General features: G+C 44.0%; 2 protein-coding genes across 2 annotated transcripts in view; one reads left to right on the top strand and one right to left on the bottom strand.

Annotated features, from left to right (window-relative positions):
• The window catches only part of LOC125464851 (nuclear GTPase SLIP-GC-like), a 105,497-nt gene that overhangs the window by 32,766 nt on the left and 46,898 nt on the right, over positions 1-25,833 (top strand). Inside the window, 3 exon segments of the mRNA XM_059654230.1 lie at positions 8,695-8,891; positions 11,975-12,053; positions 12,871-13,080. Of these exon segments, the coding sequence (XP_059510213.1) occupies positions 8,695-8,891; positions 11,975-12,053; positions 12,871-13,080 (486 nt within the window).
• LOC125464850 (uncharacterized) overlaps positions 1-25,833 on the bottom strand; it is a 114,021-nt gene that overhangs the window by 85,323 nt on the left and 2,865 nt on the right. Inside the window, exons 2-3 of the mRNA XM_059654235.1 lie at positions 9,244-9,351; positions 8,399-8,535 (exon numbers count right to left, since the gene is read on the bottom strand). The gene's annotated coding sequence lies outside the window, so the exon portion shown is untranslated. The remainder of the gene's footprint in view (positions 1-8,398; positions 8,536-9,243; positions 9,352-25,833) is intronic.

Here is a 25,833-nt window from a genome sequence, read left to right as displayed (position 1 = left end):
ACTTTTACAGGAAGATACTAACCTTGAATTTTCACTGTATTACTTTTAAAAGACTTGCACTTCCAAATGTAGACTTAACTTCAAGTAGCTGCTCCCAGTCTGTTATCCAGATATGTTTGTCTAACAATGGTGAAATTGGTCTTCTCCCAAATTGGACACCTAACCTGCACCATCCTTATCCCTTTTCATAATGACTTTGAAATGTACACATTTATGGTCACTATCCTCAAAATGCTTGCCCACTGAAACTTTAACCAAATAAATAGCTTTATTCCTTAGATTAAGTCTAGCACTGCTCTATCTCTAGTGGGACTATCTGCTTACTGGCACCGAAAGCTCTCCTCAATGGGTTTTAAAAATTCCACCTGTTCCAATCCTTTCATAGTAACGTGGTCCAGTTAATGTTAGCAAAATTGAAATCTCCTACAACAGTAAGCCTGTTTTCTCATACCCTCCTGTGATTTGACCACATATCTGCTCCTCTTTCCCCTACTGATTATTGAGAGAGCTGTACTTTAATCCCAACAAAGTAATCACCCCCTTTTTTCTGGTTTCTAAAAGGTGCTTTTAGCACATCCTCTCCCATTACCAGAGTGATGTCAGCAGTACGTCCTGGGTTTCTAAAAGAGGTGACTACAGAGATATTGGATGCATTGCCTATTTTTTCCCTTTATTCATTTACGAGATGAGGAAGTCACTTTCAGGCAGTATTTATTGCCCGGAGGGCAGTTGAGAGTCAACCACATTGCTGTGTTTCTGGAGTCACATCTAGGCCAGACCAGGTGTGGATGGCAACTTCCTTCCCTATAGGGCATTAGTGAACCAGACAAATTCTTCCAACAATCAACAATGGATTTACGGTTATTGCAAGATTCTTAATTCCAGATATTTATTGAACTGAAATTTCACCATCTGCTGTGGCAGAATTCAATCCCAGAACATTATCTCGGTCTCCGGATTAACAGTTCACCTATGACACCACTAGGCCATTGCCTCCTTGCTTGTGTTCTTTTAAAATTCATTATGTTCCACAATGGTCTCAGCAGCTTGGAAATTAGCACATTAACACCACTATTTAAGAAAGGATTTATAACTCACTATTTATAACTCGCCGAACTTATACATCTCTGAACAGTACGGGATAATTTAGCGCGGCCAATCCACCTAGCCTGCACGTCTTTAGACCCGGAGGAAACCCATACAGACTTGGAGAATTTGCAAACTCCATACAGACTGTCGCCCAAGGGTGGAATCAAGCCCACGCCCCTGGTACTGTGGGGCAACAGTGCTAACCACTGAGCCACTGTGCTGGTTGTTTTTGTTTAAAGAGTCAACCATGTTGCTGTGGGTTTATATATGGCAGGCCAAGTAAGGATGGCAGTTTCCTTCTCTAAACCCATTAGTAAACAATCAATTCACAGTTAGACACTTAATCCTAGATATTTATTGAATTTAAATTCCACCATCTGTAGTGGCAGGATTCAAAACTGGGTACTCGTGTCTCTGGAATAACAGAGCAGTGATAATACCATTAGGCCATTGCCTCCCCTAAAATGTCCCAACCATTGCAACCTGTTGTGTATCAAAAGAGATTTAAACGCAGCTCAAGTTGAGTCCACGTGTGTTTAAGTGGAACAACCTTTGTTTTTTTCAGAAATGGCACCTGATGAAAGCCTTTGAACATCCCTTTGTTCTAGATTTCCCACCTGAAGTTACACTATCCACCCTGTCTATGCCCTTATGATCTTGTACAAGTTAGCAAGTCCCGTCAAGCTTTTACTGCTCAAAGAAAACCAAATGGTTCCCATCCAATGTTGTCTCAGCTCAGACATACATCCCATGCAGCATCCTGTAAAATCTCTGCCACACCCTCTGTAATGCTTCCTATAACATGAGCAGAACTGCATGTAATATTCCACCTGTGGCCTAAAAAGTATTTTGTACGTAATTACAGAAATTAGGGATGGACAATACAAGCTGTCTAGCCAACAACGCCCTCATCCCATGATTGAATAAAGAAAAAAAATCCCGAGAAGGGTAGATAAAAGATAGAGGAGGTGATGGCCTAGTGTTATTATTGCAAGACTATTAATACAGAAACTTAGCGAATATTATGGGGACCTGGGTTCAAATTCTGCCACAGCAGATGGTAGAATTTGAATTTGTTAAAAAAAAACTGGAATTGAGAGTCTAACGATGATCATGAAACTATTGTCAATTGTCAGAAAAAACATCTGGTTCACTAATATCCTTTCAGGAAGGCAGCCTGCCATCCATACTTGGTTTGACCCACAGAAATGTGGTTGAATCAACTGCTCTTTGGATGATTAGGGATGGACAATCAATATTGGCCTAATCAGCGACGGCCCCAGCCTATGAGTGAATTTTTAACAAAAGAGAGAAGGGAGAGGAGTACCTGGAGCAAGACAGCAGCACCTAATACAGCTGGCTGGTCCAGTCCAATTTGTGGCTCAGACTTGACTGACCATGTTTTAAGAAACGTCTATGTGTGAAATCATGACAAAAGAGGCAGTTGAATGATCAGCCTTTCTCTGAGGGTTGTTAGCTTGTGAAATTTTCTTCCCTAGAAAATAGTAAATTTGAAGGTTTCATTTTGTTCCACAGTTCAAGCCACCTGGACTTATTTGCTGTTGTTTCCAGTGTACTAGTCCTTTACTCAATTTTGTTTGGTTACCATGACCTACATTCCCCCCTTCACTTCATATGCTCCTCTATATTCCATCTGGAAATTCTGAATATGATTCAAGTGTAGGTGTAAGTGTAGGCCACTCAGTTCCTTCAGCCTATTTGGTCATTAATTAAAACAGTCATGATCTTATGGCGAGCCTCCATCCACTTTCCTGCCTACCTTAATAATATTTTTATACCCTTGCTTAAGAAGAACCAAACTGTCTCCTGTTTAAAAATATTAAAGGACTTTGCTTCCACCACCTTTTCAGGAAAAGAGTTTCAAAAACACTCAACTCTCTGAAAGAAAATTTTGTCTCATCACTGTTTTCAGACAGTGACCCCATACTTTTTGATTCTGAGATGTAAAGAAACATTCTCTCCACAACTATCTTGTCATATCTCTTTAGGATCTTATATTTCAGTCAACTCACATGTTATTTTCTAACTCCAGCTAACACAAGCCTAGCCTGTACAATCCATCCTCCTAAGACCCTATTCCAGGTATTAGACAAGTAAACATTCTCTGAACTGCCTCCAACACGTTTACATCTATCTTTAGAGAAGGTGATGGATACTGTGCACTGTACTTCAGATGTGTTCTCACAAGCTTTTTGCATGCAGTTCTGCTCACAATAAATTCCAATTGCATTCTTAATTACTTGCTTACTAATCTTTTGTGTCTCCTGCACAAAGAAATCCAAGTTCCTCTGCATCTCATAGGAATCTTTCACCCTATAGATCACATGCTTTTTAGAGTCCCTCCTGATAAATGGACAATTTTACATTTTCCCATATCATACTTCATTTGCTCTATCTTTGCTCCTCAATCTGTTAGAATCTTCTTGTGTTCTCATCACAATTTACTTTCCACCCAATATTTTTGTTGTCAGCAAATTTTGCAACTATACCTTCCATACCCCCATCTAAGTCATTTTGTATAAATTGAGGTCCCAGCACTGATCCCTGAAGCGCGACACTTATTATACTTTCCAACCTAAAAAGATTCATTTATGCCTCTTCTCTGCTTTCTGTTAGGAATGCATGTATTTTTTACAGCATGGAAAGAGACTCTCTGGCTAATCATGTCCGTGCTTGTCATCAAGCGTCCATCTATATTAATTCCATTTTTCAGCACTTGGCCCTTAGCCTTGTAAGCTAATATATTTCAAATGTTCATCTAAATAGTTCTTAAATGACTAATTTAAAAATTACTGTGGCTCAGTGGTTAGCACTGCTGCCTCACAGCATCAGGAACCCATGTTAAATCCCACCCTCAGGCGACTGACTGTGTGGAGTTTACAGTCTCTCCATGCTTTTTGGGTTTCCTCCACAGTCCAGAGATGTGCGGGTTAGGTGGATTGGCCATGCTAAATTGCCTGTAATGTTCAGGGATGTGTAGATTAGGTAGGTTATAGGGGGATGGGTCTGGATGGGATGCTCTGATGGTTGGTGCGGACTTGTTGGGATGAAGGCCCTGTTTCCACACTGTAGGAATTCTATGATTCTATGACTTGAGGGTTCCCTTTTAGGTAATGACCCTGTGGTTCGAAAGGTTTTCGTCAAATCCTCTCTAAACATCCAACTTATGTTAAAAATGGCCACTGGTATTGAGCCCCAGTCCTAGAGGAGAAAATTCTCATTATCGACCCTGTCTACATCCCTCAGAACTTTGCACACCGCAGTCAGACCCCTCCTTAGCATTCTCTGCTCCAAAGAAGGCAACTGAGTGTCTCTAATCCTTTTTCGTAGCCGAAACAATCTAGCACAGCCAACACTGTGTGAGTCCCTTCTGCACCTCTCTTGTGCAGTTGCATCCTGTCTATTGTGTATCAACCAGAGCTGCAGATAATACTCCAGCTGTGGCCTAAATAACATTATAAAAAGGCCTTGGTCCTCTATTCAATGCCTTGACTAATCAAGGCAAGTTTTCCAAATGCCACCTTAACGACTTTGCTTACCTGTTGAGTTGCCTTGAAGGATCTATGGACATGCACAGTATGGCTCTTCTGATCCTCTGTATTTCCAGGGTCATACTATTCAACATCTACTCCCTTACCTTGTTAGTCCTCCCAAAATATATCGCCACACACTTTTCAGGATTAAATTCCATTTGCCACCATTCAGCCTATCTGACCAGTCCATCTAGTCCAAGGCTTTCCTCCTTACTATTTACCACAACACCAGTTCTTAATTCATCTATGACCCTACTGATCAAACCTTCTGTATTAGTGCCTCAGTCATGAATATTCAATAAAAATCTACAGAGGATACTGCACCAAACTGCCACTGGACACTGGCCTCCAAACAGAAAAGCACCCTTTTTTCTCATCACTCTCTGCTTGCTGTCTCTAAGCCAATTTTGGATCAAGTTTGTCCTGGATCCCATGAACTCTTAGCTTCTTAACCAGCCTGCCATGAAAGTTATTATCAAATAACTTACTGAAGCCCACGTAGACTATATCAACTGCACTATCTTCATCTACATACCTAGTCACCTCTTTGAACCATTCAAATTTGTTAGACACGATCTCCATCCCCCCTACAAAGCCATGTTGTCTATCTTTGAATAATCGTTGCCTCTCTAAGTGAAGTTAAGTCTGTGTCTCAGAATTTTTTCTAATAGTTATCCTACTTCAGACCTAGTTTACTGGTTTATGCCTACCACACTTCGTAAAGAATGATACCATTAGAATGTTAGCCAGCGAATCCTCCATAAATGTCAATGTGATAACCCCTATAGTGTGAGCTTTTGTTTTCTGCAATAACCTTTGAGGTAACACTTTATCAAATGCCTTCCCAAAATCTAAGTATGCTTCAGCCACCAGTTTCCATTGATCACTGCACATGAACTCAAGCATGGTAATATTCAGATTATTCCAAGTGTTTGCGAGTGCAGAATTTAGAAAGATGGACCAGCTGAAGAAATGTTGCAGATGGGTGAGCCTTAGACCCTGAACTGTTGGGACAATTTTTGTGGCATATGTGATTTGTACAAATCACCAGTAGCAATCTGAAGCTAGTATCATGCACACCCACAAGCTGTTCAGCTATCCAGGTGCCAATGAGTCAGTTGTTGTCAGGTGGATAGCCTTTGTCTTCCACGACTGGTCACAACTTCACAAACAAATCAGCAATCTGTGGTTGGCTTAATCTCACGCTCCATACATCCTCTGGTGCTGGCCTGTCTACAAACAGCCACCGCTAGAACAAAGCAGCAATGTAAGCACAACTTGCAATAATTTTCGCAAATTTGCTTTTTAAGAGTGCAAGAATTTCTTCCATAATCATTGGTCCACAATTAAAACTACAGAAAACTATAGAGGTATGGTCTTTACAGTGTGTATGGATCTATGATTTTTGTTTATGTACCTCAATGTTTGAAAGGGCAGTGAGATGCAACTTCAAATCCTTTACCATCTTGTTAAAATATCAGTCTTTATTTTGTGAAACCACCCGAATGCAACTCCTGATCAACCCTTTCAGCATCCAAGCTATGCCTGCCTCTTTGTAGGTCACGTGGAACAGTCCCTCTTCCGCACCTACACTGGCCCCAAACCCCACCTCTTCCTCCGGTACAGTGAAGCTCGAACAGTTCATCCATTTCACCAACACCTTCCACCCCAACCTCAAGTTCACCTGGACCATCTCCAACACACCCCTCACCTTCCTGGATCTCTCAGTCTCCATCTCAGGTAACCAGCTAGAAACTGATGTCCATTTCAAGCCCACTGACTCCCACAGCTACCGAGAATACACCTCCTCCCACCCACCCTCTTGCAACAATTCCATCCCCTATTCCCAATTCCTCCGGCTCCGCCACATCTGCTCCCAGGATGAGGCATTCCACTCCCGCACATCCCAGATGTCCACGTTCTTCAAGGACCGCAACTTTCCCCCCACAGTGGTCGAGAACGCCCTTGACCGCGTCTCCCGCATTTCCCGCAACACATCCCTCATACTCTGCCCCCGCCACAACTGCCCCAAGATGATCCCCCTCATTCTCACATACCACCCCACCAACCTCCGGATACAACGCATCATCCTCCGACACTTCTGACATCTACAATCCGACCCCACCACCCAAGACATTTTTCCATCCCCACCCTTGTCTGCCTTCCGGAGAGACCACTCTCTCCGTGACTCCCTTGTCTGCTCCACACTCCCCTCCAACCCCACCACACCCGGCACCTTCCCCTGCAAACACAGGAAGTGCTACACTTGTCCCCACACCTCCTCCCTCACCCCCATCCCAGGCCCTAAGATGACTTTCCATATTAGCAGATGTTCACCTGCACATCTGCCAATGTGGTATACTATATTCATTGTACCTGGTGTACCTTCCTCTACATTGGGGAAACCAAGCAGAGCCTTGGGGACTGCTTTGCAGAACACCTCCGCTTGGTTCACAATAAACAACCGCACCTTCCAGTCGCGAACCATTTTAAATCCCCCTCCCATTCCTCAGACGACATGTCCATCATGGGCCTCCTGCAGTGCCACAATGATGCCACCCGAAGGTTGCAGGAACAGCAACTCATATTCCGCTTGGGAACCCTGCAGCCCAATGGTATCAATGTGGACTTCACCAGCTTCAAAATCTCCCCTCCCCCCACTGCATCACAAAACCAGCCCAGCTCATCCCTGCCTCCCCAACCTGTTCTTCCTCTCACCTATCCCCTCCTCCCACCTCAAGCCGCACCTCCATTTCCTACCTACTAACCTCATCCCACCTCCTTGACCTGTCCGTCTTCCCTGCACTGACCTATCCCCTCCCTTCCTCCCCACCTATACTCTCCTCTCCACCTATCTTCTTTTCTCTCCCTCTTCGGTCTGCCTCCCCCTCTCTCCCTATTTATTCCAGAACCCTCTCTCTCCCCATTCCCCTTTCTGATGAAGGATCTAGGCCTGAAACGTCAGCTTTTGTGCTCCTGCGATGCTGCTTGGCCTGCTGTGTTCATCCAGCTTCACACTTTATTATCTGGTAAATCTTGTAACTTGAGGATTAATGTGTTACTGTGTCATTTGGGGGTGTGATTCTTTCCAAAGACTATGCCTGTAGTAATTTTAGCAAAATAGCTGCATTTGTTGGATTATTGTTTACTGCTTTTGCTTATTCTGGTGGTACGCATCCACACATTCCCCTGAACCGGGTGAATATAACAAAATCCATTCTGCATATGTTTGAAGAAAGTTGTCCGGTAATGCCTATTTTTGGACATCATCAGATTTCCAAGCCACTTTCTCTTATATTTGCATCCCATGCATGACTGTTTCACATTTTCTCTTCTCATTACTTCCTTGGAAATTTTTTCAATGGCTCTCTCAGTCTGCTGGATTTCTATTTTCTCTTTAATTTTTAGAAATCTTGGCTTGATACTTCATACATTTACTCTGACTGTTTACTGTAGTAACTTAATTGCACAAGTGGAGCTTCTGCATTTTTTTGTTTTGTTCTAGTTCTGTATTATACCAGATGCTTCCTACTGCCTGAATCACAAAGTGAGATAAACATATTCACACAAGGAGCAGTTCAAATCTTTGGAACTGTGGTAGATGTAGGTTTAGTTGAGGCATTGAAAAAGATATTACGGTTGATTGTTTCTACTGAAATATAAAAAGGAAGAGTGAAATCAAAATGAACATAGGCCCCTTAGAAAATGAATCTGAGGAGATTGTAATGTGAACAAGGGAATGGTTGAGGACTTACCTTGCAGAAAGAGACCATTTAGTCCATTGAGTCTTCACCGACCCTCTGAGGAGCTCCCACTCCCACATTTTCTTTGATATTTTTCTTTGTTGATTAGCATTTTCAGCTTTCAAGTGTCTGGTCTTCATTTTGCAGCCCTGCTAAATTGTGAGAGCTTTATTCAGAGCATTATTGGGATGCATCAAACATGTCTGGGATTTGCACTGAAGCATATAAATCTGCCATGCATATTTCCTTTACGATTTTTGGATCAAGCTAAAACATTTCTTTTCAGAAAAAAGATGTAACACTTAAAGGAGAAATGTCTTCAGGAGAACATTTACATCGGGGTCTTTGGACAGTCAGGGGCTGGGAAAATCTCACTCGTGAATGCAGTTTTGGAGGAGCAGTTTCTGTTGCCCACATCATCGTCGGGAGCCTGCACATCAACCATAATAAAAGTGCAATCTTACAGCAGTCGCAAATTTAAAGCGGAGATTGAATTCCTCAGCAAGTAGATAATAATCATCAGAATAAGCAGGACCCACAGGGAACCACTTCTGTTGCTTCCTGTTAAGCTTTTATTTCTTGCCAGACTTTGTGCTTTCCACTCAATTCCCCCTCTTTAACACAGTGGGTTGAATGAGAAGGGGTGTGGACAGAGTGTAATATTCATACAGCTGAAGTGCCAGGCAATGACCAACAAGGGAGAATCTAACCATTGCTCCTTCATGTCAAATTAATATCACTGTTAACTTCACTATCAACATTGTAGGAGTTACCATTGGTAACTGAACTGGATGAGCTAATTACATAGTGCTGCAAGAGCAGGTTCCAAGCTTAGAATTATGTCATGAATAACCTACCTCTTGTCTCCTGTCAACCATCCACAAGGGACAATTCAGGATATGGTGAAAGACTCCATTTAACTTGATGAGTGCAGCTTCAACATCACTCAAAGCAACGTCCACATTCTGTGAAATATTAATTGAAGTAGAAATTGGCTGCAGTCCTGTTTTTCTTTGTTTCAGAAATGTGCTTAATGCATAGTTATCCAGTGTGAAAGGAACAAATACTAAGTCTACTTAAAATGTGATTATGGTAGAATACGTTACAAGCGACCGGGGATATTGGCGAGCAGAGGGTTATATGTGGGAAGTAGGATTGTTTGGAGCTTGCAGTCAGGAGAGATCAGGGGATGAGGATGTGATCAGTAGTTTGGAAGAGCTCAGAAAACTTGGATCAGAGGGAGATTATGGTTTTGGGGAGATATCAGAGGCCAGTGAGGGATAGTATATTGGGGGAATGGTTGGAAATTGGAAATAAATATTGGGATTAGGAGGGTCAGAGAGCAGTCTTGAGTTGGAGGTTTGTGTTTGGTTGATAAGAAGACTGGAGGGATATTGATTGTGGCTAGTGAACTCGGAAGATTGGGGTGAAATAGTCCTGTTTCCCTCTCTTTCTCCATATATCGGGCTGGAAAGGCATTGACAAGCACGATGTCCTCCCCAAGCTACTGGGTTTTCTGGAAACTAGCCTCACAGTCAATAGATGTAAAACTATTAAATTTGAGAAGCGCAACCTTATACATATTTAACGCACGTAAGTGACTCACATGGCCCTAGAGAGGTAAACATATTTAATTAGATATAGCAGGAACTGCAGATGCTGGAGAACCTGCGATAACAAGGTGTAGAGCTGGATGAACACAGCAGGCCAAGCAGCATCAGAGGAGCAGCAAGGCTGTCGTTTTGGGCCTAGACCCTTCTGAAGAAGGATCTAGGTCTGAAACATCAGCCTTCCTACTCCTCTGATGCTGTTTGGCCTTCTCTGTTAGACCATAAGACCGTAAGACATAGGAGTGGAAGTAAGGCCATTCAGCCCATCAAGTCCACTCCACCATTTAAATCATGGCTGATGGGCATTTCAACTCCACTTCCCTGCACTCTCCCCGTAGCCCTTGATTCCTTCTGAGATCAAGAATTTGTCGATCTCTGCCTTGAAGGCACCCAATGTTCCGGCCTCCACTGCACTCCGTGACAATGAATTCCACAAGCCCACCACTCTCTAGCTGAAGAAATGTCACCTCATTTCAGTTTTAAATTTATCCCCTCTAATTTTAAGGCTGTGCCCACGGGTCCTAGTCTCCCCACCTAACGGAAATAATTTCCTAGCGTCCACCCCTTCTAAACCATACAGTATCTTGTAAGTTTCTATTAGATCTCCCCTCAACCTTCTAAACAATCCTAGGATCCTTAGCCGTTTATCATACGTTAAACCTACCATTCCAGGGATCATCCGTGTGAATCTCCGCTGGACACGCTCCAGGTCGAGTATGTCCTTCCTGAGGTGTGGGGCCCAAAATTGGACACAGTATTCTAAATGGGGCCTAACTAGAGCTTTATAAAGTCTCAGAAGCACATCGCTGCTTTTATATTCCAACCCTCTTGAGATAAAGGACAACATTACATTCGCTTTCTTAATTACGGACTCTACCTGCAAGTTCATCCAGCTCTACACCATGTTACAACATATTTAATTACTTGGTTTTGTTATTTTGTCTCCCACCCTCATCCTGACTCTTAAAATGGCATGTTGAAGGCTGTTTTGGGGTTGGACTCCTAGTTTTTGAAATGTTAGCTCCACTTTGTTATGCCCCTCACCTGTATGTCTTGGGGATATAAATTACCATGGTTGTTTGAGGTATAAAGGCATGAAATAGAACTGACTTTAAAGTTTTTGAGAAGATTTATAGCTCTGGTTGTGGATGAGGTTGTAAACTTGCTTGCTGAACTGATGTACAGATGTTTCGTCACCTTGCTAGGTAACATCGTCAGTGCACCTCGGGTGAAGCATTGGTGTTCTGTCTCGCTTCTTATTTATATGCCTTAGTTTGCTGGGGTGGTTGGCATTACTTCTGTTTCTGTTTTTCAGTGGTTCGTATATTGGGTCCAGTTCAATGTGTTTGTTGATAGAGTTCTGGTTGGAATGCCAAGCCTCCAGGAATTGCCCGGCATGTCTCTGTTTGGCTTGTGCTATTATGGATGCGTTATCCCAGTCGAATTCGTGTCCTTCTTTATCTGTATGTATTGACGCCAGTGAGAATTGGTTGTGTCCCTTGGTGGCTAGTTGGTGTTCATGTATCCTTATTTGTAAGTTTTCATTCAGTTTGGCCTATAAAATGGTTCTCACAGTCCCTGCATGGTATTTTGTGTATTACATTAGTTCTATTAGTTGTAGGTATGGGGTGCTTTAGTTCTTCAGTAGCTGTCATAGGGTGGTTGTTGGTTTGTGGGCTACCCTGATACCAAGGAGTCTGAGTAGTCTTGTGGTCATCTCTGATATGCCTCTGTTGTATGGTAGCGTGAATAGTGTGTCTGACCATGTTGTGTCTTCTTGCTGTGGTTTGTCATGGAGGATTGTGCTATCTTTTAACAACTCCATATAAGTGCTCCTGATCTGCTTTGCACAATTCCAGGTTGCTGCAGTGTGTTGTGGCTTGTTTAAATAATGTCCAGTTTCACTTATGGGTGGTGGGGCAGTTGCTGGTTTAATTGAGTATCTGGTCTGTGTAAGTGGTCTTTCTGTATATGTTAGTCTGGAGTTACCTGTTGTTCTTGCATTCCACCATTACGTCGAGGAAGAGGAGTCAATTATTGTTCTCTTCTTCTTTTTTGTGAGTTTTATTCCGGTGAGGATGTTGTCGGTGGGTTTCTTCTAGTCTTGTGCGTTTGATTAATCACGACAGTGTCATTCCCATATCGGACCCTAAGTTTGGGTAGTATAGTGGGGAGCACTCGCTGTTCTGACCTTTGCATTACCTCTTCTGCAGTTAGTCCTGATATTGGGAATCCCACTGGTATTCCATTTATTTGTTTGAATAAACAGTCATTGAAGGTGAAGTGGGTTGTGAGGCACAGATCCAAACCACAAAAAAACAGAATCGGAAGTGATGACAGCCACTTCAGCAAACCGAGACATAAAAATAATAAGTGGGACAGAACACTGATGCTTCACCGGAGGCTCACTGACAATATTACCTAGCAGGGTGATGAAACATCTGCAACAAAACTCACCGCCTCAGTGAGCATGTCTGCAACTTCATAGAGGCTTCTCTATTGGGGGTGGTAAAGTGAATTTAAATTAAAACATGAGTTGATTAATCTTACAGAATGCTATAGTCAGCTTTTATACAAATGCTGTCAGCTTTTATTTCAGTCTTTTAATATTTGGGTTTTGTAGTTAGACCTTGGAAATATTAAATCAACTGTTGATCTCTGTTGAATGATTTTCGTACGATGGAGCTAGACAAACCTTGGTTAGATGTTACTGGTTGGTACTTTGATGTACTGTGAAGGTACAGGCATTTTCTTTTGCCAGTTAGCAAGTTTGTGATCCTGTGCCAAAAGTCCATGATTGGGGGGACATCTTATACATGAAGATTAATTGAAATTTGACATGGAAATCTGAACTAGGAATGATTCATATTACAGGACTGGAATGATGAATCGAAGCTTCTTGTTGAGCTTTATGAGAAGGAGGACAATGATGATGAAGATGATAAGGAGGTTGAAAAGGCAAAGGACAAACTGCAAACTGTTTATGGAGATGGTGGACCAGAGAAAAGCTATGAGGAGCTAGTAAAGATGAACATTTATCAAGATATCCCCAAAAGTGGCAAAATGACTTTTTCTGAGGACACTGTGAGTACTAACTGAGATATGGAGTCAAAAGGAAACAGTAAATGCATCATTATACAGTTTTTATTTTCATTAAGTGAGCATTGCATTTAGTGAGCCATAACGGACTCCTCCAGTTGAACACTTCTATGGTTTGACCACGGATCTCAGTAAACACAGCAGTCACTAGACTTGTTTAACACCTCCCTAAACCTGAGGCTGAATTTCTGTCCCAAACCTTTACAATACCACTACGAAACTGTTGAAACGCTTACAATTCCCAGCACACTTTTGATTCCAGTCTGGCTCAGGCTGATCAGACTTCATCCTTCTTCCATGTGTAATAAATTTTGTCCACTCTTTATTTTGAGTTATACCACAATATCACAACCACATTTCCTGTTGAAATCTTGTTGAATTGCCCAATATATAGTGTCTTTAATCTTCAGTTTATTCCATGGCCTGAGCTAAGAGGACCACAGTAGAAAACCATTCAATCAGTGGTGAGGTATTCCTAGCTTCAAAGTTGATGTGAATGTAAATGTTTTTCTCTTGACTGGAATGAACGGTGGCTCTCTTTGAAGCAGTTGTTTATGATAAATGAATTCTCAATTTCTTAATTGAAGTACATGATATCAGGTAGGACTGTTTGTGATCCAGTCCTTTAACTCCATCAGATTATAGCAGTAACCTAGAGCCATTGTTACAATAATGTTCTATTATTCACACTCTTCGCTGTATCTGTTCTTTTGCAGTGTTTGAATTATCCCTTACAGCAGTGACCCACCTCTCTGTCTGTCTGTGCTGAGGATTAATTTTTATTTTACAGCACCAATATCTGCAGGTTTTAGCATTTTTGTATTTTTAAATTTCCCAGTTGAAGGTGTTATGATCCCAACTGATGATAGTACTGGATGAATCAGATCCCAAAATAAAATTTGGCTTGGTTCTTTGTTATTTAACGTGCTGATCAATCACGAATACATAGTAATGTGGGCCTGTGCAGTTTCTGTAACAACAGATCAGTTTAGTATTTGAAAGAAGAAAATAAAAAATAAATATAGTTTGAAACCTCTTAAAACACATAGAAAATGAATGGTTCAATCTGGTTACCAGAGACTTTCATCCAGAGAAATTGCCAAATCTTTAAATTCAACTTTGTTGATTCACCAAGTTTCTTTTCTGTGAATTGGGATGACAAGTGACAAGTAACATTCCAGCCATACAAAAACCAGGTAATGACTTATTTCAATAACATATGACCTAACCACTGTCCCTTGACATTCAGTGGTGTTACCGTCACAGAATCATCCATTATCAATACCCTTGGGGTTACATTGACCAGAAATTCAACTGGACTCACTTTTTTTTAAACACAGAGGTTAAAAGAACAGGTTAGAGACTAGGAATGCTGTGACGAGTAATTCCCCTCTTGACACCACAAAGCCTGTTCGCCATCTACAAGGCACAAGTCAGGAATGTGATGGAATACTGTGGTAATGGGAACTGCAGATGCTGGAGAATCCAAGATAATAAAATGATGGAGCACTTCCCACTTGCCTGGATGGGTGCAGCGCCAACGACACTCAAGAAGCTTGACACCATCCAAGACAAAGCACAGTGGGCTCAGGATTGGCACTGCTGCCTCACAGTTCCAGGAACCCGGGTTCAATTCCAGCCTCGGGTGACTGACTGTGTGGAGTTTGCACGTTCTCCCTGTGACTACGTGGGTTTCCTCCGGGTGTTCCAGTTTCTTCTCACTGTCCAAAGATGTGCAGATTAGGCGGATTGGCCGCACGAAATTGCCGGTAGGGATGTGTAGATTAGGGGTCATGGGGATGGGTCTGGGTGGGATGCTCTGAGCTTCGGTGTGGACTTGTTGGGCCGAAGGGCCTGTTTCCATGCTGGAGGGATTCTGTGACATGTTTGCTGAGAACTGAGAAAAGGGCTGTGGTCCTAGCAAACTGGAAGTTAGTAAATTTAATGCTGTTATTTAGAAAGGAGGGAGATAGGGAAACAAACAGAAAACTTCAGGTCAGTTAGCCTGACGTAAGTCTTCAGGAAAATGTTGGAATCTAACAAGGAAGTCTTGGCAATGCACGTTTGTTTCATGAAATAAAAGTCAGGCTTGTCAAACTTAATGAAGATGTAACTAGTGGTATAGATGGGGTTGGGGGGGTGGAAATAGGCAGAGTGTACTTGAATTTCAAATCAAATAAGGTATCACACCTTATTTGTCCAGTATGATTCAGAGAGCAGGGTACCCCTAGGATGTTAATAGAAAGTTGCTAATACCATGTCAAGTAGAGAAAATATTAAAGGCCATTAACTTGCTTTTAGTTCAGAATAAACCAGAACCTGCTATGAAGTTGGGTAGAATATTCATGGATTGGAAGGCAGGAAGTTAGAATGGTTGGCTAAAAAGAATGATAGTGAGGAAAAAGAGTGCTTTGTCTGTGCTTGGAAGTTTACAGAAGTGCACAGAGAGTGCCTGAGCTGAAACATTGACAGCCAAGCAGCATTTTACTGAGATAACAAATTTGAATTTAGCCAATAAATTTAAACCAAGTACTCATAGAACATAGAACATTACAGCACAGTACAGGCCCTTCGGCCCTCGATGTTGTGCTGACCTGTCATACCGAACTCAAGCCCATCTAACCTGCACTATTCCATGTACGTCCATATGCTCGTCCAATGACGACTTAAATGTCCCTAAAGTTGGCGAATCTACTACCGTTGCAGGCAAAGCGTTCCATTCCCTTACCACTCTCTGAGTAAAGAAACTACCTCTGATACCTGTCCAATATCTTTCATCCCTCAATTTAAAGCTATGCCCCCTCGTGCTCGCCGTCACCATCCTTGGAAAAAGGCTCTCCCTATCCACCCTATCTAACCCTCTGATTATTTTATATGTTTTAATTAAGTCACCTCTCAACCTTCTTCTTTCTAATGAAAACAGCCTCAAGTCCCTCAGCCTTTCCTCGTAAGACCTTCCCTCCATACCAGGCAACATCCTAGTAAATCTCCTCTGCACCCTTTCTAAAGCTTCCACATCCTTCTTATAATGTGGTGACCAGAACTGTACACAATACTCCAAGTGCGGCCGCACCAGAGTTTTGTACAGCTTCACCATAACGTCTTGGTTCCGGAACTCGATCCCTCTATTAATAAAAGCTAAAACACTGTCTGCCTTCTTAACAGCCCTGTCAACCTGGGTGGCAACTTTTAAGGATCTGTGTACATGGACACCGAGATCTCTCTGCTCATCTATACTGCTAAGAATCTTACCATTAGCCCTGTACTTTGCCTTCTGGTTACTCCTACTAAAGTGCATCACCTCACACTTGTCTGCATTAAACTCCATTTGCCACCTCTCAGCCCAGCTCTGCAGCTTACCTATGTCTCTCTGCAATCTACAGCATCCTTCGTCACTATCCACAACTCCACCAACCTTAGTGTCGTCTGCAAATTTATTAACCCATCCTTCTATGCCCTCATCCAGGTCATTTGTAAAAATGACAAACAGCAGTGGACCCAACACCGACCCTTGCGGTACACCACTAGTAACTGGTCTCCAGGATGAACATTTCCCATCAACTACCACCCTCTGTCTTCTTTCAGCAAGCCAATTTCTGATCCAAACTGCTATATCTCCCACAATCCCATTCCTCCGCATTTTGTACAATGATTCAAAGCCAGTTGAATTTAAAAACTGATGGTGTTGACAACATTGAACCAATCCTACATAAGAAATACTAGTATGTAATTACAGATATAAAAATGAGGGCATTTGAAAAATCAGGAAAGAGCCAACCACCAAATTTTAGCTGCAGCACAAGCAAGTCTGCCATCTGAGATACAAACCTGGCTTTCGCATTAAATTATTGAGCCCCCTGAAAAGACCCATCAAAGGTATCATGGCATTTTAGCTCAAAGTTCTCACTGAAGAAATTAAACAGAAAAGCCTGACATCATTACTGATTATTAAAACTTTGATTTACCTACGGCGCTCATGCCTGTGTTCCATGTTGAATTGCAGTGTCACTGTTACTCCTTATTTTCATGGGTCATCAGCTTCACATTCAGAGTTGTTTTACAGTGTCAGCTTTTATTAGTTGGGTTTGCTGTCTCATTCTCTAATCCTCAGCTGTGTGTTGGTTAATCATACCGGTTAGCAAGTGATTGCCGACAAAATGCAGACCTTGCTAGCCTGGAATGCAGGTACGTCTCTCAATACAATTTAGGAATTACCCAGATAGAATTCAATAACCTGGTGAGGAGAAGCACAGCATTGGTTCCAATTATTTAAGTATACTAATGAGTTTAGCCGGCTGGTTGTGAAATCAGCTGACTTCTATTTTTACGTTCCTGGACTTATTATAGAACATGGAACATTACAGCACAGTACAGGCCCTTCGGCCCTCGATGTTGTGCTGACCTGTCATACCGACCTGAAGCCCATCTAACCTACACTATTCCATGTACGTCCATATGCTTATCCAATGACGACTTAAATGTACCTACAGTTGGCGAATCTACTACCATTGCAGGCAAAGTGTTCCATTCCCTTACTACTCTCTGAGTAAAGAAACTACCTCTGACATCTGTCCTATATCTTTCACCCCTCAATTTAAAGCTATGCCCCCTCGTGCTCGCTATCACCATCCCACTTTGTTCATTATACCCAAGGAAATCCTGTTTACTCCTCTTTCTCACAGAAGGATGGTCAGTAATTCACAGCTGATAGATATACATTTCAGATCTCAGTGGACAAATGTGAATATAGAGCTGTTGGATGTGAGTGCAGCATTGACCTGAAAATGATGTGAACAGCGTTGCAGGGGATCACCGTTGTCGGCAATCACTCGCTAACCGGTATGATTATCCACCTTGGAAATTCCCTTGTTACTGGCCATAGCTTCTGAGGGTCCATGCATGGTTAATGAGCCCAATCGTAGAGCTGCATCTCTGACCACATGTTTGGCAGGTGTTTGTGGGCGGTGGAATTGGTTATTGGTCTTGATGATTGGCATTCCTTTCCTTGGTTCATTTTCCTCTTGCCAGTGGGTGTTCTCAAAAATTTCACCCCTTCATATAGGAGGTTCCTCCACAATGACTTCTTCTGAATGAGGGTCTCCCAGGCATTGAGTTTCATTGCTTGAGGTAAGCCTCAAGGAGTCTTTGCATAGTTCCTTGGCCCACCTCTTGTTTGGGTGACTTTCTTGAGCTCAGCCAGGAAGATTTGCTTTGGCATTCAGAGAATATCCGTACATGTCACTAGCCCAGTGGAGTTGGTTTCAGATGATCATGGCCTCAGTTCTGGTGCTGTCAGCTGCTTTAAGGACGTTGATGTTATCCATCTGTCCTCCTATCTAATGTGGAGAGTCCAAGCCAGTCAACATTGATGGTATTGCTCAAAAGTCTTGACATGGCATCTATATGTAGTTTACATTTGAGAGCTACATAAAAGAGCCTGAAGGATGGTTGCTTTGTACACTAGGATCTTGGTATTAGCACAGATGTCATGGTCATCGAAAATTCTCATCCTTAGGCATTTGAAGATTGATGTTCACAAATTGGATGCGATGTTGAATCTCTGCATCTATTCAGCCTTAGATAGAGATAGTTTGCCAAGTGGGGGGCAATGTTTCATGTTTGGGAGGATTTCTCCATTGATCTTAACAGAGGGATGGACTGAAACTTGACCTGGGACAGGTTGCTAAAAGATTTGAATCATCTTGAGTTTGAAACTGAGACCAAATCTTCAGTATGTTTGCACAAAGACATTAATGGAGGCTTAAAGATTTTCTGAGAGAACAAAGATGACATTGTTATTCAAGGAGAGTTGTCGTGTTGTCTTCTTCTTGGATTTCAAACAGCTGAAGTTGAAAAGTGTTTACGGGATAGACAGAAAAATGTTCTACCACGAGGAAGTTTGTTCTTGACAAGATGAAGATAGAGTTAAGGTAGGGGCAGTGACAAATCCCTCATTGACCTCTAACTTGTCCTCCAAAGGATTCTATTATGTTACGGCCAACAAGGACCTGTGCCAATATCTTTTCATGGAGAAGGTTGATGAATTATCCTGGACAAGTGGCCATTGACAAGGTTTTCCATATCACTTATCAATTAGCTGAGCCAAAAGCCTTAGACCAAAGAATGAAAGCCATGAAGTGTAGCTGGTGTTTTCCCTAGCATTTCTTTTGGAATTGCCAAGCAATGAAAATCATTCCATAGCTCCAAGATTTGACTGAGAGACATAGAACATAGAACATAGAACATAGAACAGTACAGCACAGAACAGGCCCTTCAGCCCACAATGTTGTGCCGACCATTGATCCTCATGGATGCACCCTCAAATTTCTGTGACCATATGCATGTCCAGCAGTCTCTTAAATGACCCCAATGACCTTGCTTCCACAACTGCTGCTGGCAACGCATTCCATGCTCTCACAACTCTCTGCGTAAAGAACCTGCCTCTGACATCCCCTCTATACTTTCCACCAACCAGCTTAAAACTATGACCCCTCGTGCTAGCCATTTCTGCCCTGGGAAATAGTCTCTGGCTATCAACTCTATCTATGCCTCTCATTATCTTGTATACCTCAATTAGGTCCCCTCTCCTCCTCCTTTTCTCCAATGAAAAGAGACCGAGCTCAGTCAACCTCTCTTCATAAGATAAGCCCTCCAGTCCAGGCAGCATCCTGGTAAACCTCCTCTGAACCCTCTCCAAAGCATCCACATCTTTCCTATAATAGGGCGCCCAGAACTGGACGCAGTATTCCAAGTGCGGTCTAACCAAAGTTTTATAGAGCTGCAACAAGATCTCACGACTCTTAAACTCAATCCCCCTGTTAATGAAAGCCAAAACACCATATGCTTTCTTAACAACCCTGTCCACTTGGGTGGCCATTTTAAGGGATCTATGTATCTGCACACCAAGATCCCTCTGTTCCTCCACGCTGCCAAGAATCCTATCCTTAATCCTGTACTCAGCTTTCAAATTCGACCTTCCAAAATGCATCACCTCGCATTTATCCAGGTTGAACTCCATCTGCCACCTCTCAGCCCATCTCTGCATCCTGTCAATGTCCCGCTGCAGCCTACAACAGCCCTCTACACTGTCAACGACACCTCCGACCTTTGTGTCGTCTGCAAACTTGCTGACCCATCCTTCAATTCCCTCGTCCAAGTCATTAATAAAAATTACAAACAGTAGAGGCCCAAGGACAGAGCCCTGTGGAACCCCACTCACCACTGACTTCCAGGCAGAATATTTTCCTTCTACTACCACTCGCTGTCTTCTGTTGGCCAGCCAATTCTGTATCCAAGCAGCTAAGTTCCCCTGTATCCCATTCCTCCTGACCTTCTGAATGAGCCTTCCATGGGGAACCTTATCAAATGCCTTACTGAAGTCCATATACACCACATCCACAGCTTGACCCTCATCAACCTTACTAGTCACATCCTCAAAAAACTCGATAAGGTTTGTAAGGCATGACCTACCCCTCACAAAGCCGTGTTGACTGTATTTGATCAAGCCATGCTCTTCCAGATGGTCATAAATCTTATCCCTCAGAATCCTTTCTAACACCTTGCAGACGACAGACGTGAGACTTACCGGTCTATAATTGCCGGGGATTTCCCTATTTCCTTTCTTGAAGAGAGGAATTACATTTGCCTCTCTCCAGTCCTCAGGTACGACTCCAGTGGAGAGCGAGGATGCAAAGATCTTCGCAAGTGGCGAAGCAATTGCATTTCTCGCTTCCCAAAGCAGCCGAGGACAAATCTGATCCGGGCCTGGCGACTTGTCAATCTTAATGTTTGACAAAATTTTCAGTACATCAGCTTCCTCTATCTCTATCCATTCCAGCATGCACACCTGCTCTTCAAAGGTTTCATTCACTACACAGGTCGTTTCTTTCGTAAAGACAGAAGCAAAAAACTCATTTAGGGCTTCCCCTACCTCCTCAGGCTCCACACACAAGTTCCCTATGCTATCCCTGATCGGCCCTACTCTTTCTTTGACCATTCTCTTATTCCTCACGTAAGTGTAAAATGCCTTTGTGTTTTCCCGGATTCCTTCTGCCAAGCCTTTCTCGTGCCCTAGCTTTCATCTAGCTTTCAGGAAGGATTTCCTCTGAGACTGGATGACAATAGCTACTGAGGATTTAGTCAATGATCTTTCCAGTCTTGGAGATTCCTTGAGAGTTGCCACAGTCCACTTTGTCTCCTTTCTTGAAGAAGTTGATGATGGCAGCATCCGTAAGATTGGCAGGGGTTTCTTTTATGTCCCAGATTTTCAGGAACAGTTGATGGAGATGATGGATAATCTGTGCTTCTCCTAAGTTTGAAAATCTCTGCTAGAATCCCATCTATTCATGCAATTTTTCCATTCTTCATGTGTCCAGTGGAAGCTTCAACTTCTGCCACACTAGGTGGGAGCCCAAGCTCATCTATGGGAAGTTAAGGGGATTTCCTCAAACACTTCCTCACCAATGATGGCGCTGCTGTTTAGGAGTTCTTTGAAGTGTTCTCTCCAACAGAGGCTGATGTTTTCTCCGTTTCTCAAAATCCCTACTCCACGCAGGTTTAAGGCCAAGTATGTTAGGTCCATACATTACTTTGGCACTGAAAAAAAAATGCCAAGTGTTGTGCTTATCAGCAAAAGCTTACAGCTCTGTAGCTTTCTCAATCCACCATTCATTATGATTTTCCTAGTTCTTCTTTGTAACTTTGCCTTTGTTGTTTGAGTTCTCTTTGCCTTGCAGTTGCACATCAGCAGACAGAAGGTCCTTGACAGAAGGTAGATTTATTCCCGATGGTAAGGAAACCTTGACAACTGGAGGTCTTCCTACTGCTGTAGCCTTCACTTGCCATGCAGCTGTTGCTACGTACAGTATCTTCCACTTGGGTCACAATTGAGGACTTGGTTTGGATTGTAGTTTGCCTAGCTTCTTCCCTCCAACCTTGCCATCATAGGTAACCCCACCAGGAGTTGCAAACTTCTGACAGTCTTGGTTTCAGGATCAAAGAAATATTCAAGCCTCTCCACCGAGCAAGGTGACACTGTATTGAAAGCCTTAGGGGATATGATCCAATGCAAGCTGCATGGTTTCAGAGCAACTATTTAGAAATGTTGAAAAAATGATGGGCTGGACATTAGACTGATCAGCCAAGGGAATCACCTATTTACATCTACTCTGTCTCCTTGAAGAAATGCATACATTTCTATCAGATCACCTCTTGTTGTTCAAAACTCCAGAGAATACAGACACAGTTCCCTCTGTCTGTCCTCACTCAAATGTCCCACCATTCCAGCAATCTCTGGTGACCAACCATTGCGCTCCTTCTATGGTAAGTATGTCCCTTTGTAGAAAAGGAGACCAAAACTGTCACAATGCTCCCAGATGTGGCGTCACCAAGATTCTGTATAATTGCAGCAAAATACTTTTTTATTCCTGTGTTCAGATCTGCTTGGAATGAAGGCCAGTACACCACTAGCGTTCCAAATTACTTGCTGCACCTTTACATCCGCTTTCAGTGATTCATGAATGAGAACATCCAGATCCCTTTGGACGCCAACAATTCCCACTCTCTCACCATTTAAGAATTACTCTGTGTTTCTATTTTTTTTCTGCATTAAATTCCATCTGTCATATTTTTGGCCATTTACTTAGCCTATTCAAGTATCTTTGAAGTTTTCTTCTGCCTTGGATCATCAGAAAATTTAGAAATGTTCCAAAAAAATGCTTGGGGAACCTACAGCCTTCAGGACTCAATATCGAGTTCCATAAATGTTCCATGGTAGAACACCTTCTACCATGTCCTCATCCCAAACCCCACACAACAGATCTTGTCCTCGCATGGGCTGCTACCACAACAACCCATTGTCAGCCAGTAATGGTCCCCATTAGTATCTGTTGATTCCCCAAGCTGACCTTTTTATTCATTTCTTTGTCTGCCAAACCGTTTGTTCTCTCTGTCTGGGCTCCATTTCTGCCTAGCATTTACTCCTGTCCCTCACTCCACCCCATCTTGAGCATTTGTATCAACCTTTGGGGTGGCACGATGGCTCAGTGGTTAGCACTGCTGCTTCCCAACACCAGGAACTTGGGTTCGAATCCCGCTTTGGGTGACTGTCTGTGAGGAGTTTGCACATTCTCCCTGTGTCTGCACAGGTTTCTGCTAGGTGCTCCAGTTTTCCCTCTCAGTGCAGAGATGCACAGGTTTGGTGGATTGGCCATGCTAAATTGTCCATAGTGTCCAGGGATGCGAAGGCTACATGGATTAGCCAAGGGAAATACAGGGATAGGGTGGAGGGAGTGATCTGGGTTGGATGCTGTTCAGACTGTCAGGTGAACTTGACGAGCTGAATGGTCTGCTTCCACACTGTAGGGATTATATGATTTTCCTACTTACAAACAGCTCACCACAGATGCTGCCAGACCTATTGAGTTTTTGAGAAATAAGATAATAAAATGTGAGGCTGGATGAACACAGCAGGCCCAGCAGCATCTCAGGAGCACAAAAGCTGACGTTTCGGGCCTAGAACCTTCATCGGAGAGGGGGTTGGGGTGAGGGTTCTGGAATAAATAGGGAGAGAGGGGGAGGCGGAACGAAGATGGAGAGAAAAGAAGATAGGTGGAGAGGAGAGTATAGGTGAGGAGGTAGGGAGGGGATAGGTCAGTCCAGGGAAGACGGACAGGTCAAGGAGGTGGGATGAGGTTAGTAGGTAGGAGATGGAGGTGCGGCTTGGGGTGGGAGGAAGGGATGGGTGAGGAAGAACAGGTTAGGGAGGCAGAGACAGGTTGGACTGGTTTTGGGATGCAGTGGGTGGAGGGGAAGAGCTGGGCTGGTTGTGTGGTGCAGTGGGGGGAGGGGACGAACTGGGCTGGTTTTGGGATGCGGTGGGGGAAGGGGAGATTTTGAAGCTGGTGAAGTCCACATTGATACCATTGGGCTGCAGGGTTCCCAAGCGGAATATGAGTTGCTGTTCCTGCAACCTTTGGGTGGCATCATTGTGGCACTGCAGGAGGCCCATGATGGACATGTCATCTAAAGAATGGGAGGGGGAGTGGAAATGGTTTGCGACTGGGAGGTGCAGTTGTTTGTTGCAAACCGAGCGGAGGTGTTCTGCAAAGCGGTCCCCAAACCTCCGCTTGGTTTCCCCAATGTAGAGGAAGCCACACCGGGTACAGTGGATGCAGTACACCACATTGGCAGATGTGCAGGTGAACCTCTGCTTAATGTGGAAAGTCATCTTGGGGCCTGGGATAGGGGTGAGGGAGGAGGTGTGGGGGCAAGTGTAGCATTTCCTGCGGTTGCAGGGGAAGTTGCCGCGTGTGGTGGGGTTGGAGGGCAGTGTGGAGCGAACAAGGGAGTCACGGAGAGAGTGGTCTCTCCGGAAAGCAGACAGGGATGGGGATGGAAAAATGTCTTGGGTGGTGGGGTCGGATTGTAGATGGCGGAAGTGTCGGAGGATGATGCGTTGTATCCAGAGGTTGGTGGGGTGGTGTGTGAGAACGAGGAGGATCCTCTTTGAGTGGTTGTGGCGGGGGCGGGGTGTGAGGGATGTGTTGCGGGAAATGCGGGAGACGCGGTCAAGGGCGTTCTCGACCACTGTGGAGGGAAAGTTGCGGTCCTTGAAGGACTTGGACATCTGGGATGTGCGGGAGTGGAATGCCTCATCGTCGGAGCAGATGCGGCAGAGGCAGAGGAATTGAGAATAGGGGATGGAATTTTTGCAGGAGGGTGGGTGGGAGGAGGTGTATTCTAGGTAGCTGTGGGAGTCGGTGGGCTTGAAATGGACATCAGTTACAAGCTGGTTGCCTGAGATGGAGACTGAGAGATCCAGGAAGGTGAGGGATATGTTGGAGATGGCCCAGGTGAACTTGAGGTTGGGGTGGAAGGTGTTGGTGAAGTGGATGAACTGTTCGAGCTCCTCTGGGGAGCAAGAGGCGGCGCCGATACAGTCATCAATGTACCGGAGGAAGAGGTGGGGTTTGGGGCCTGTGTAGGTGCGGAAGAGGGACTGTTCCACGTAACCTACAAAGAGGCAGGCAGAGCTGGGTCCCATGCGGGTGCCCATCGCCACCCCCTTAGTCTGTAGGAAGTGGGAGGAATCGAAAGAGAAGTTGTTGAGGGTGAGGACGAGTTCGGCTAGGCGGATGAGGATGTCGGTGGAGGGCGACTGGTCGGGCCTGTGGGACAGGAAGAAGCGGATGGCCTTGAGGCCATCTGCATGCGGGATGCAGGTGTATAGGGACTGGATGTCCATGGTGAAAATGAGGTGTTGGGGGCCAGGGAATTGGAAGTCCTGGAGAAGGTGGAGGGCGTGGGTGGTGTCACGGACGTAGGTAGGGAGTTCCTGGACCAAAGGGGAGAAAATGGAGTCCAGATAGGTGGAGATGAGTTCGGTGGGGCAGGAGCAGGCTGAGACGATGGGTCGACTAGGGCAGGCAGGTTTGTGGATTTTGGGAAGGAGATAGAAACGGGCCGTGTGGGGTTGGGGAACAATGAGGTTGGAGGTTGTGGGTGGGAGGTCTCCTGAGGTATTGATGTCATGAATGGTGTTGGAGATGATAGTTTGGTGCTCGGGTGTGGGGTCATAATCGAGGGGGCAGTAGGAGGTGGTGTCGGAGAGTTGGCGTCTGGCCTCGGCGATGTAGAGGTCAGTGCGCCATACTACCACTGCGTCACCCTTGTCTGCGGGTTTGTTGGTGAGGTTGGAGTGGGAGCGGAGGGCTGCCCATTCTGCGGGGGAGAGGTTGG

The sequence above is a fragment of the Stegostoma tigrinum genome, chromosome 24 (assembly GCF_030684315.1).
Source record: "Stegostoma tigrinum isolate sSteTig4 chromosome 24, sSteTig4.hap1, whole genome shotgun sequence".
NCBI classification, from domain to species: domain Eukaryota; kingdom Metazoa; phylum Chordata; class Chondrichthyes; order Orectolobiformes; family Stegostomatidae; genus Stegostoma; species Stegostoma tigrinum.
This window is presented reverse-complemented; position numbering and strand designations above follow the sequence as displayed.